This window comes from Phyllobates terribilis, unplaced genomic scaffold, assembly GCF_046119375.1.
Source record: "Phyllobates terribilis strain yellow unplaced genomic scaffold, ASM4611937v1 Scaffold_1__5_contigs__length_1240528914, whole genome shotgun sequence".
NCBI classification, from domain to species: Eukaryota; Metazoa; Chordata; class Amphibia; order Anura; family Dendrobatidae; genus Phyllobates; species Phyllobates terribilis.
The window spans coordinates 800,640,847-800,654,254 of NW_027362761.1; the positions used below are offsets into that span (position 1 = coordinate 800,640,847).

At 40.8% G+C, this 13,408-nt stretch overlaps 1 protein-coding gene across 1 annotated transcript in view; it reads right to left on the bottom strand.

Moving 5' to 3' along the window:
- Nucleotides 1-13,166, bottom strand: part of CXCL13 (C-X-C motif chemokine ligand 13) — a 29,005-nt gene extending 15,839 nt beyond the window's left edge. The window contains exons 1-2 of the mRNA XM_073655207.1: nt 13,082-13,166; nt 9,177-9,309 (exon numbers count right to left, since the gene is read on the bottom strand). Of these exons, the coding sequence (XP_073511308.1) occupies nt 9,177-9,309; nt 13,082-13,145 (197 nt within the window). The 5' untranslated portion in view covers nt 13,146-13,166. The remainder of the gene's footprint in view (nt 1-9,176; nt 9,310-13,081) is intronic.
- Nucleotides 13,167-13,408: the final 242 nt, after the last annotated feature.

Genomic DNA, 13,408 nt, shown 5'->3' on the forward strand with positions numbered 1-13,408 from the left:
TCTGTGTACATTGTATAGTGACAGAGATCTGCTCATCTGTGGTGGGGGCATAGTTGGACTAGGAGCCAGGTAATCTGCTCACCTGAGTGAGTTATGTAGGCATAACTCCTGTGAAAACTCAATAATGGTTTCAGTTGCCCCGTGGCTGAGGGATGAACTCCACCAGGATAATTGAGAGGAAAGAGTATTCATTGTTTGGGCTGTGCTAACCGAAATGATGATCCTTGATCCAACGTATCAAGAAGAGGTTTTTTATTCAACGCCTTTCCACGCCAGACTGGCGTTTTTCTCAAGTGTAAAAACCCACTGTACAGTACTTAAAAAAGACGCCAGTCTGGCGTGGAAACGCATTGAATAAAAAACGCTTCTTGATATGCTGGATCAAGGATCATCATTTCGGTTGGTCTTTACACTGGAGAAAGAGGGCAGACCGGCGTGGAAACGTGTTGTTGAATAAAAAACGCTTCTTTATATATTGGATCAAGGATCATCATTTCGGTTAGCACAGCCCAAACCGTGAATTGTTTTTTCCTTCATTGTAAAAACCTTTTCCATTTAATCCATTAGCTCAGAGACCACTGGAAATTAGAGAGAATTTGCATTTGCCACCAGATTTCCCCCTTGCAGGCTCCAAGACATATAATGGCCAGTCATGGTGTCATTCCTCATATACACGCACATGATGGACCCTATTCATCATAGCTTTTACTCTAGAAAAGTGGCATAAAAACTTTAAAAAAAAAAAATCACAATTTTTGCACAGTGCTACTTTTGGCATTGTCATCCAGTTTTAACAAAGTGGGTGTAGCTGAGGCGGGGTTTGGCGACTCTGGCCAAATTCCTGATGAGCGGTGGTGTGCCTTTCACCAGAAATCATACTTGGACTGGAGTAATATTTATGGCAAAGTGTACACTGAGCCGCATGTCACTTATCAACACTGGTGTGAAAAACACTGGTCTTGATAAATCAGGGCCAACAACTTATTCTGAAAAGTCATGTGAAACTTGGACAACATATCAAAGTTGGTTCTTTCTCGTTAAAAGGGTTGACAGGGTTATATAATGTACTTTAACCAGGAAATGGCATTATTTAGTGAATAAGGGTACTTTCCTTCTACTTATTTGAAGCTCACACAGCACAACTGAACGACCTCTCTGGATTGGCAGTGCTGGAGCATTAGAAGATTTTCTGTGTTAGAGCTTTTTCTGCTAAGTTTCATCATTTGCAGGTAAAAGTACAGTTATATGGAAAAGTTTGAGCACCCCTATTAATCTTAAGCTTAATGTTTTATAAAAATTGGTGTTTTTGCAACAGCTATTTCAGTTTGATATATGTAATAACTGTTGGACACAGTAATGTTTCTGCCTTGAAATGAGGTTTATTGTACTAACAGAAAATGTGCAATCTGCATTCAAACAAAATTTGACAGGTGCATAAGTATGGGTACCTCACCAGAAAAGTGACATTAATATTTAGCAGATCCTCCTTTTGCAAAAATAACAGCCTCTAGTCGCTTCCTGTAGCTTTTAATGAGTTCCTGGATCCTGGATGAAGGTATTTTTGACCATCCCTCTTAACAAAACAATTCCAGTTCAGTTAAGTTTGATGGTCGCCGAGCATGGACAGCCCTCTTCAAATGATCCCACAGATGTTCAATGATATTCAGGTCTGGGGACTGGGATGGCCATTCCAGACAGGCTCGGTCTGGCCTGGCGTGGCGCCGGGAAATTTCCCGGTGGGCCGTGGGCCCCGGGCCCCATGCAGAGGGAACTGAAGAATTTTAAAAAAAAAAAGTGGTCGTGGGCCCTTTAAGGGCGCGTGCACGCACTTTCACCGACGCGATGCCCAGGACAGTAGCGGGAGGGGCCTGGGAGCAGGAGAGCAGGGGCTGCACTGCAGCGTCACACTCAGCAGACAGGGAAGCACGTCTGTTAAAAGTGACGTCACAGCGCGCCCTGCACTGCATTCTCCCACATTAGGAGCGTGTCTGTACACTGTATGGGCTGGAGACAAGCCAAGGTACTGTAATATTTGTGTGTTTGTATGGATTTTTATGTATATGCTGCCTGCATGTGTGTGTGTACAGTGTGTGTATATGCCTGTGTGTGTACAGTGTGTGTGTATATGCCTGTGTGTGTGTACAGTGTGTGTATATGCCTGTGTGTACAGTGTGTGTGTATATGCCTGTGTGTGTGTACAGTGTGTGTATATGCGTGTGTGTGTACAGTGTGTGTGTATATGCCTGTGTATATGCCTGTGTGTGTGTGTACAGTGTGTGTGTATATGCCTGTGTGTGTACAGTGTGTGTGTATATGCCTGTGTGTGTAAAGTGTGTGTGTATATGCCTGTGTGTGTAAAGTGTGTGTGTATATGCCTGTGTGTGTACAGTGTGTGTGTATATGCCTGTGTGTGTACAGTGTGTGTATATGCCTGTGTGTGTGTACAGTGTGTGTATATGCCTGTGTGTGTGTGTACAGTGTGTGTATATGCCTGTGTGTGTACAGTGTGTATATACCTGTGTGTGTGTGTGTGTACAGTGTGTGTATATGCCTGTGTGTGTGTGTACAGTGTGTATATACCTGTGTGTGTGTGTGTACAGTGTGTGTATATGCCTGTGTGTACAGTGTGTGTATATGCCTGTGTGTACAGTGTGTGTATATGCCTGTGTGTGTACAGTGTGTGTATATACCTGTGTGTACAGTGTGTGTATATGCCTGTGTGTACAGTGTGTATATGCCTGTGTGTACAGTGTGTGTATATGCCTGTGTGTGTACAGTGTGTATATGCCTGTGTGTGTACAGTGTGTGTATATGCCTGTGTGTGTACAGTGTGTGTATATGCCTGTATGTGTGTATGTCTCTGTGTGTGTGTGTATATACCTGTGTGTGTGTACAGTGTGTGTGTGTGTACAGTGTGTTTATATGCCTGTGTGTGTATATGCCTGTGTGTGTGTTTATATGCCTGTGTGTGTATATGCCTGTGTGTGTGTTTATATGCCTGTGTGTGTATATGCCTGTGTGTGTGTGTGTATATATGCCTGTATGTGTGTGTGTGTATATGCCGGTGTGTGTGTATATGCCTGTGTGTGTCCATTGTGTATGCCTGTGTGTTTGTGTCTTCACACGTGTGTGCTTCCCTGCGTGTCTGCATTTTTGTGTGGGATTGTCTGAGTGTGTCTGTGCATTTCTGTGTGTGCTTGCCTGTATGTGCACGTGTCCCCATTTCTGTGAGTATGTGTATCTGCGTGTGTATATTAGGGCTCTTCCACATGTCCTGATATTTACGGGACTGGAGATATCCGTGTCCACCTGTGTGTCATCCTTAGTGACACATACTGGCGCTTGGGAATCAGTATACAGTTAGCGCTGTTCCCAAGAGCCGGGTGCTGAGCGCTGCCCTCATCATAGATCCCTGCAGGCGCTGTGATCAGCAGCAGCAGGGTCAATGATGAGAGTAGTAGTCTACTCCCACCGTGTCCAACTGTAAAAATAAGAATAAAATAAAAAAATCCTTATACTCACCTCTCTTAAGTGTCACCTGCTGTAATCCGTGCGAGCGCTCACGCCGAGGAGAACGACTTCTGCAGCGAGCTTGCTCCAGAGCTGCGCTTAGTGAATGACAGGGCACCGCTTGTTGAGCGCAGCTCCGGAGCCCACTCGCTGCAGGAGACATTCTCCTCGGCGTGAGCGCTCGCACGGATTACAGTGGGTGACACTTAGTAGAGGTTAGTATAAGGTTTTTTTTATTTTATTCTTTTTACAGTTGGACACAGCTTGTATAGACTATTACTCTCATCATTGACCCTGCTGGTACTGATCGCAGCGCCTGCAGGGATCTATGATGAGGGCAGCGCTCAGCGCTCTTCCCAAGCACCGGGTGCTAACTGTCATCAGTGTGCGGGACTTTTTGCGGTCTGGACAGCAGGTAAAAAACAGACATGCCAGCGTGTTTTGCCCACGGACACCACATGGTCTGTAGAAAGTGGAAACACACTGACATGTGCACATACGCATTCATGTGAATGGGTCTACGTGTGTCAGTGTCTCTGGTACGTGTGGAAACGGTCACCGCATGTACTGACGTGTGAAAGAGCCCTTAGTATGTGTCTGTGTGCGCTTTTGTGAGTGTAAGCGTGCTTCTGCATGTCTGTGTGCTCTTCCGAAGATTTATTATATTTGGAGAGAGATGGGAGAGAAATTTTAGGAGACAGTATGGGGAGATGTGTGAAGAAACAGTATGGTGAACTAGGGGAGGGGTGGGAATGGGTGCGGGAACAGAATGGGGAAGGGATGTGTATAAGACAGTATGGAGAGCGGGGGAATAGTGTGAGGAGACAGTATGGGGGGAGAAAAGTGTGAGGTGACACAGCACAGAGACTAGGTAGTGTGGGAGAAGGTATGGAGATGCGGCAGTATGGGGGAAACAGTGTGAGGGCACAGAAAGGAGGGAACAGTATGCTGAGGAGGGGGGAGTGTGATGAAGGGGCACAGTATAGAGACTGGGCAGTATAGGGGGGACACAGTGTGAGAGGACAATGTGAAGAGGGGGCCCAGTATGGTAAGGAGAGGACAGTGTGGAGAGCAGGTACCATAAGAGGGGTAGAGTGTATGTCATGTTTTGTGCAGGGAGCATTGTAAGAGTTAGGTTTATTCAGGGGCTCAGTGTAGATATTTTTATTCAGGAGCATTATAATGACACTGCTATCTTTAAGGGCATCGTGTGGGGATGATCTGCAGAAGACCGGAGAAGATGGAAGTCTGCAGAGACGAGCTGTGGATGAGAAAAGTCATCATGGAGACTGGACAAGAGGGAGACGAAAAGAGAGAGAACGACTCTAATCAGAGAAGACGTCTCAGGTAAGATACCTGGATGTAAATGTTCATTTGTGATCCTGCCTGTGTCTCATCAGTACTGTGCTTCCTGTATGGTCCGCAGTCTGATGATGACTGATAACTCCCAGTATCTCTATTGTTAGTTACATACTGGGAGTTGTAGGTTTATGTGATACAAAGATATATGGGGCTGACCTGACATTACAAATGATGGTGGTTCAGATGATGTATTCATGTACTGATGAGTTTGTGCGCGTCTGCGTGTGTGTGCGCTTCTGCTTGTTTGTGCGCGTCTACGTATCTGGAATAATATGTATTTTGTAAGATGCGTGTATGTAAGAGTCCATTGTGGTGTGTAATAACATTCATATGCTTGAGGCACCTTTACTAAATCTATTAGGACTCACTCACATGTGTTAGGGAATTCCATTTGTCTTTCCACATTTAGGAACAGACAAGTGAAATTTGCTAACCTTGTCATAACCATAGAGTTGTACTTGTATGGAGCGGGTTCAGGAGCTGAGCCTGCTCCATACCAGGCAGATGTCGGCTGTGTTACATAGCCGGCGTCTGCCTGTAACAGCAGTGATCAGAGCTCGCCTTGATTGCTGCTGTTTTGAGTATTTAAGTGCCCTTGTCAATCACTGACAGCAGCATTTAGCTAGCACGATGGCCGGTGCCTGCAGTCACCTGCTCCCTTCTGCCCCCTGTGACGCAGTTGCAGGTTGCTGATGGGTTGCCAGTAGTGCTGAGTGAGCGTGGTCGGACAAGGTGTTATCCCAGCATGCTCGGGTGTTATCCAGGTATCTTGTAGTGCTCTGCTAATATGCTCGAGTCCCTGCGGTAACATGTTTTGCGGCGGTAGACAGAAGCAACATATGCAGGGATTACCTAACAAACAGGCAATTCCTGCATGTGTTGCGTCTGTCTACCGCCGCAAAACATGCTACCCTGGGGACTCGAGCATATTAGCAGAGCACTACAAGATACCTGGATAACACCTGAGCATGCTGGGATCACACCTTATCTGACCATTCTCGCTCAGCACTAGTTGCCAGGTGCTGCTGCCATGTTAGTCGTTCAATGAAGCTCAGCCTGAGGTTGGGCTCCATGGAAGTGTCACAATCCAGGTGCCGGACGTTATTGCAGCACCCTCACTTTGTAGTTCGCAGTGACTGTAATGTCTCCCTCCTTGCACCGACCCAATAACAGGAAGCGAGTGGCGGCAGGGAGAATAAAACGTAATTTTCTCCGTGTAGCCAACGCTTTTCCATTAAGCCGTCTAACCAGGCTTTAAACCCTATTTACCTGCAGATTACCCCTATATCTGCAGATAAATAGCGTTTTTCAAGGTGACAAGTTACCATTAAAGGGACTCTGGCAGGACGGAATGACTGTTCGAACAAAGTCCTGCCGCTCAGTGCTTCACAGCGCGGCCAATCATGTAACTATAGTGCATTATAGAAAAGCATAACAAGTAATAAAACCGTTATGGTGGGCTGTAGTGTGGGCCCCTAGAGTCAGTTCCCCTGGTGGACCCTAGGCACCCCAGTCCGACCCTGATTCCAGAACATTGTAATTGTTTCTCTGCATGAATGCCTGAGTAAATTTGGAGCGGTGTTTTGGATCATTGTCTTGCTGAAAGATACATCCCCTGCGTAACTTCAACTTTATCACTGATTCTTGAACATTATTGTCAAGAATCTGCTGATACTGAGTGGAATCCATGCGTCCCTCAACTTTAACAAGATTCCCGGTGCCGGCATTAGCCACACAGCCCCAAAGCATGATGGAACCTCCACCAAATTTTACTGTGGGTAGCAAGTGTTTTTCTTGGAATGCTGTGTTTTTTTGCCGCCATGCATAACGCCTTTTTGTATGACCAAACAACTCAATCTTGGTTTCATCAGTCCACAGGACCTTCTTCCAAAAAGAAATTGGCTTCTTCAAATGTGCTTTTGCATACCTCAGCCGACTCTGTTTGTGGTGTGCTTGCAGAAACGGCTTCTTTCGCTTCACTCTCCCATACAGCTTCTCCTTGTGCAAAGTGCGTTGTATAGTTGACCGATGCACAGTGACACCATCTGCAGCAAGTTGATGCTGCAGCTCTCTGGAGGTGGGCTGAGGATTGTCCTTGACTGATCTCACCATTGTTCTTTTCTGCCTTTCTGATGTTTTTCTTGGCCTGCCACTTCTGGCCTTAACAAGAACTGTCCCTGTGTTCTTCCATTTCCTTACTATGTTCCTCACAGTGGAAACTGACAGGTTAAATCGCTGAGACAGCTTTTTGTATCCTTCCCCTGAACAACTATGTTGAATAATCTTTGTTTTCAGATCATTTGACAGTTGTTTTGAGGAGCCCATGATGCCACTCTTCAGAGGAGATTCAAACAGGAGAACAACTTGCAAGTGGCCACTTTAAGTAGCTTTTCTCATGATTGCATACACCTGGCTATGAAGTTCAAAGCTCAATGAGGTTACAAAACCAAAAAAAGTGCTTTAGTAAGTCAGTAAAATGTAGGTAGGAGTATTTAAAACAAGAAAATGATAAGGGTGCCCATACTTATGCACCTGTCAAATTTTGTTTGAATGCAGATTGCACATTTTCTGTTAGTACAATAAACCTCATTTCAAGGCAGAAACATTACTGTGTCCAACAGTTATTACATATATCAAACTGAAATAGCTGTTGCAAAAACACCAATTTTTATAAAACATTAAGCTTAAGATTAATAGGGGTGCCCAAACTTTTTCATATAACTGTACATTTAAAAAAACAAACATGTTAATTAATATTTAGTAGATTTAAATAGATTTTGTAACTCCTTACAGTAATTACTGTGCATCACATATTCAGATCAGCAAGTTTACATTGAATGACTGAAGAGTCCCTCATACTTGCAGTCCTTTATGAGAAAATAATATGCCTAAATTTGCCAACAATTAAAAGGAATCTGTCATAAGGTCTTTGCCACCTAATCTGAGAGCAGCGTAATGTAGAGATAGAGAACCTAACTCTAATGAGGGGCAACACATATCCTATTCTAATTTAATACCAGCTAGTTGTTGGGTGTTTGCTTTTGCAACGGTCACACGCAATGTGTAATGTTATTACCAGATGTCTGATGCGTAAATGAGTAGTGTTGTACAGCATACAAGTTTAGTACGATGATGGTTGACCTTTCCAATGAAATTACTACAGGATGCATCAGTGGTCTTGGCTTCTAACCATAATGGCCCTTAAAGGTTCAGCAGCAACCAACCACATTTGGAGAAGACAATGGGATCAGTTACTTACCACTAGGGCATATTTCCTTTTGCATTGATTTACATCCAAATGAATCAGTTCAACACTGGGTAGGGTCCACTGTAGTATATCCATTTTGACCCTAGTTGTTACAGTTTGCAGTATACTATACCTTTTGGTTGTAGTTTTCTCCATCCAACAAATTCAAAGTTCGGTTTGTGCTTCACAATAACGAGATCTTAGCATGTACAATAATTTATATTTCCTGGTAATATTTACTGCCAATACTAAGAGACTTACACCAAACTGACCGTTATAATAATACATGGGATAATAGATATTATTTTAGTTACCGTATTTTTTGGACTATGACACACCTTATCATAAGACGCAGGCCAGGTTTAGACAGCAGAAAATAGGAAAAACATTTTTCTGTCAATTAAAACTTCCCTGGTTGTGTAAAGCTGAGGGGTCATTTTTAATGTACTAGGGTAGAATAGGAAGGTAATAAATCTATTGTTAGTTTTTCTCTGTTGTGTGTATTAGTCACACAGCTCTGCTACATATGCATATATACATACATACATACACACAACTCTGCTACATGCACATATATAGACACGCAGCTCTTCTACATGTGCACATATACAGACACACAGCTCTGCTACATATGCACATATAAACACACACAGCTCTGCTACAGGTATACACACACACACACACACACACACACACACACACTATATACATTACCACATCTTGCAGTTCCTGATCGGGACCTGAATGGAGGGCGCACGAGCTGAGCAACTGAACGACCTTCCACACAATTAAATTAATCATGTGATCTGAGCAGGAGGAGAGTGGGCAGCTCTGTTTGTGATCAGGAAGAACGATGTCATTATTCTCTTACATCACAGAAAGCTGCCTCCGGAGTATAAGAGGAACACGCAAGAGTTTTTCCTGTTAAAAAAATTTGCCTTATAGTCCAAAAATACAGTAAATTATGAAGTTGTTTAGTTATCAGCAAGTTGCTTATAATTTTGAACATCTATTGCTTATCAAGAGAGATTACACACAATATATATAATATACTTACATGATTTCTTTTTTTCTGCAATTTTGAGTTTCATACAAAACTTTAACACGTTGAAAATGTTTCCGATGAATGACCTCATTTGTCGTTTTTAAGCATTTGCACCTTCTTCCGACATGTTTGCTTTCCCAAATGCCTGTAAAGTGTAAAATAACATTTTGTATACACATTTGTGCTGAAAAGCTAATGTGGAGCAAAAATAAAAAAGTTGCAATTTAACAAAACATTTAGCAAAAGTAAAGAAGAGAAAACGAAGATCCGATATACACTACTTCTAGACTCTACAAGCCCGATTTATCATTTACATTTCTTTTTTAAGTTACTTTTCTTCTTGATCTCTTGGAATTTGTGCCTTTTGTGTGCCAAACTCTTCAAAATGGCGTATGTGGTTCATGAATTTTGTGCAACTTTAAAAATGGTCTTTATTTTTGTTTAGACTTTTTAGAACAAAAAGTTGCATTTTTCACAAAATAGCACAATGAAACGCACCAAATAATCTGGAATGCCAAAGCTCTGTCTACAGTAGCAAACTAAAAAATAAAAACAGGTGAACACATATAAAATAAAATTCAAATTATACGCAAAACATTAAAAACTCAACAAAAAAATTGCACAAATGCAATAATTTCACCCTTAAACTTTTTTTTAAACCCCATCCCCATTTGTTTTCTAAATTGCCGATTTTCAGTGCATGATCGGTAGTCAATCTGTCAATTTTACCAAATCTTAGCTCATCATTAATCCCATATTCTTTGTTGTCTGTTGAGAGTAGAAGATTGACATCTGTCTGGCTCACTTTTCAAAGATGTCAAGATTAAATTTGCACTTTTTTTTGTGGTGGAAGAGAGGGCACTTACTTTCTATTTAACCTCAACATTTTTACAAAGCAATAAAAAATATATATTTAGTCTTGTAACTATAATTGTATGTATATCCTATGACCATAGCTGTATTTAGCATGGGAGTAGACATTTCCTATATATGAGCTGTATGATACAAGGGTCAGACAGAAAAATTTAGACTCAAAGAGCAAACAGATTTTAATGTATTCTGGTGACTCTTCAGATATATGGAAGCTTTTACTACTACAGGTGCATCTCACTAAATTAGAATATCATCAAAAAGTTAATTTATTTCAGTTCTTTAATTCCAAAAGTGAAACTCATATATTATATAGTCATTACAAACAGAGTGATCTATTTCAAGTGTTTATTTCTGTTAATGTTGATGATTATGGCTTACAGCCAATTAAAACACAAAAGTCATTATCTTAGTAAATTAGAATAATTAACAAAAAACACCTGCAGAGGCTTCCCAAGCGTTTAAAAAGATCCCTTAGTCTGTCTCAGTAGGCTCCACAATCATGGGAAAGACTGCAGATGTCCAGAAGACAGTCATTGACACACTCCATAAGGAGGGTAAGCCACAAAAGGTCATTGCTAAAGAAGCTGGCTGTTCTCAGAGTGCTGTATCCAAAAGGTGCACAAGCAACCGGGATAACCGCAGCCTTGAAAGGATTGTTAAGAAAAGGCCATTCAAAAATTTGTGGGAGTTTCACAAGGAGTGAACTGCTACAAGTGTCGCATTCCTTGTGTTAAGCCACTCATGACAAATAGACAACGCCAGAAGCGTCTTACCTGGGCCAAGGAGAAAAAGACCTGGACTGTTGCTCAGTGGTCCAGGGTGTTGTTTTCAGATGAAAGTACATTTTGCATTTCATTTGGAAATCAAGGTCCCAGAGTCTGGTGGTAGAGTGGAGAGGCCACAATCCAAGCTGCTTGAGGTCTAGTGTGAAGTTTCCACAATCAGTGATGGTTTAGGAGCCATGTCATCTGCTGGTGTAGGTCCACTGTATTTTATCAAGACCAAAGTCAGCGCAGCCGTCTACCAGGAAATGTTAGACCACTTCACGCTTCCCTCTGCCGACAAGCTTTTTGGAGATGGAAATTTCATTCTCCAGCAGGACTTGGCACCTGTCCACACTGCCAAAAGCACCAATACTTGGTTTAAAAACAACGGTATCACTGTGCTTGATTGGCCAGCAAACTCGCCTGACCTTAACCCCATAGAGAATCTATGGGGTATTGTCAAGAGGAAGATGAGAGACACCAGACCCAACAATGCAGACGAGCTGAAGGCTGCTATCAAAGCAACCTGGGCTTCCATGACACCTCAGTAGTGCCACAGGCTGATCGCCTCCATGCCACACCGCATTGATGCAGTAATTGATGCAAAAGGAGCCCCGACCAAGTATTGAGTGCATTTACTGAACATACATTTCAGTAGGCCAACATTTAGGATTTTAAAAAATATTTTTCAAGCTGTTATTATAAAGTATTCTAATTTACTGAGATAATGACTTTTGTGTTTTCATTGGCTGTAAGCCATAATCATCAACATTACCAGAAATAAACACTTGAAATAGATCACTGTTTGTAATGACTCTATATAATATATTATATTATTTATAATATATAAATATAAAATGTTTGTGTTGAAGAACTGAAATAAATTAACTTTTTGATGATATTCTAATTTACTGAGATGCACCTTATATGCTCATGTTTATTTTTTATTTTTAATTGTCATACCCTTTATTCAGTTTATAGTATTGCTGTAGTATGCATGTTTTATAAGAAGAAACATAGTCCATTATACAGATTTGGTGTCTGAATACTATTTAATCCCTTCACTACCTGGCGATTTTTCCCTTTTTTTTTTTTTTGCTTTTTCTTCCTCCAAAAGCCATAACTTTTTCTTTTTCGGGCCATATAGCCATGTAATGGTTTGCTTTTTTCCGGGATGAGTTGTACTTTGGAATGACTCCATTCATTTTACCATATAGTGTATGGAAAAAGGTTAAAAATTCCAAATGTGTTCAAATTGCAAAAAAAAAAAATGCAATTCCACAACAGTTTTTTTGGGTATTTTATTTACCATTTTCACTACATGGTAAAACTGACCTTACAATATGATTTCCCTGGTCAATCTGAGTACACAGATACAAAACATGTATCGTTTTTTTATTTATTTTTATTTAGGTGATGAAATAAATTCTAAATAAAAAAAATTAATAATTTTGCTTTTGTTGCTATTTTCCAAGAACCATAGCATTTTTATTTTTCAGGATCTTGATCTGTGTGATGGCTAATTTTTTGTGTCCTGAGCTGACAATTTTCATTATACCATTATACCAACCGTCAAAATTACGGCTAAAAATCGGAATTTTGACGTTTTGATTTTTTCCTGTTATGCCATTTACCAATCGGATTAATTTATTTTACATTTTGATAGATCGGGCGTTTCTGAATGCAACGAAAACAAATTTGTATTTTTTTTTTACTGGGGCAAAATGGGGTTGATTTAAACTTTTTTGTTTATTTTTTTCATATTTTTTAAAACTTTTTTTCTACTTTATACTGAATCATCCAATCGCTTGTGCTATACATAACAGGGCATCAGCACTGCTATGTATAGCAAAATTTACGATCTCCTATTAACGTCAGCTACGGCCCGAGTTAAATGCTGCTGTCAGTGATGGACAGCGGCATTTAACTGGTTAACAGCCACGGACTGGCGTACAATATCCTAGACTCATTGGGCAGATGTACTCTAATTAATAGTGTCGGCAAGTAATTGGCAGCCTTCCATTAGGATTCTAGTGAAAAAGATGTACATGTACAATTAAAAAACAAACAAAAAAAACAGCAGAACAAAAAAAAACAACATACAAATGGCAATCACTTCAGTCTATTCTAAGCTACCATATAATCATATAAATCCCTATTAGACATTATTTTTAATTTAATTAGCAGAAAGTGACTAAGTCTACCAGTCTAGGGTGAACAATTCTGCCTAGTTATTAATAAGGTAAATTTAGTGTAAAACATAAGCAAATAAAAGCTCACCAAATGTGGTAGAGAAGCAATGAAGAGAGAGAATAAGCCACAGCAAAACAATGTGGCTTCTCATCTTGACTTCAGACTTGATGTGACTTTGGGAACGGTCCTAAATCATTTTTATCTACTGGCAAAGGAAAGGGGAAATGATGTAAATGGGAAAAGATGGAAACATGAACAAATCTACCTAATAAACAATTGTAGCACTGTGATAGCCTTTGTTGATAAACAAATTACAATAGATATCGTTGTGTATAAATATATTTCCTTCTAAATATAATAATTTTTATAGGGAACGTACGACTTTTTCTACTGACTCAGATAGTAAAGGGAACT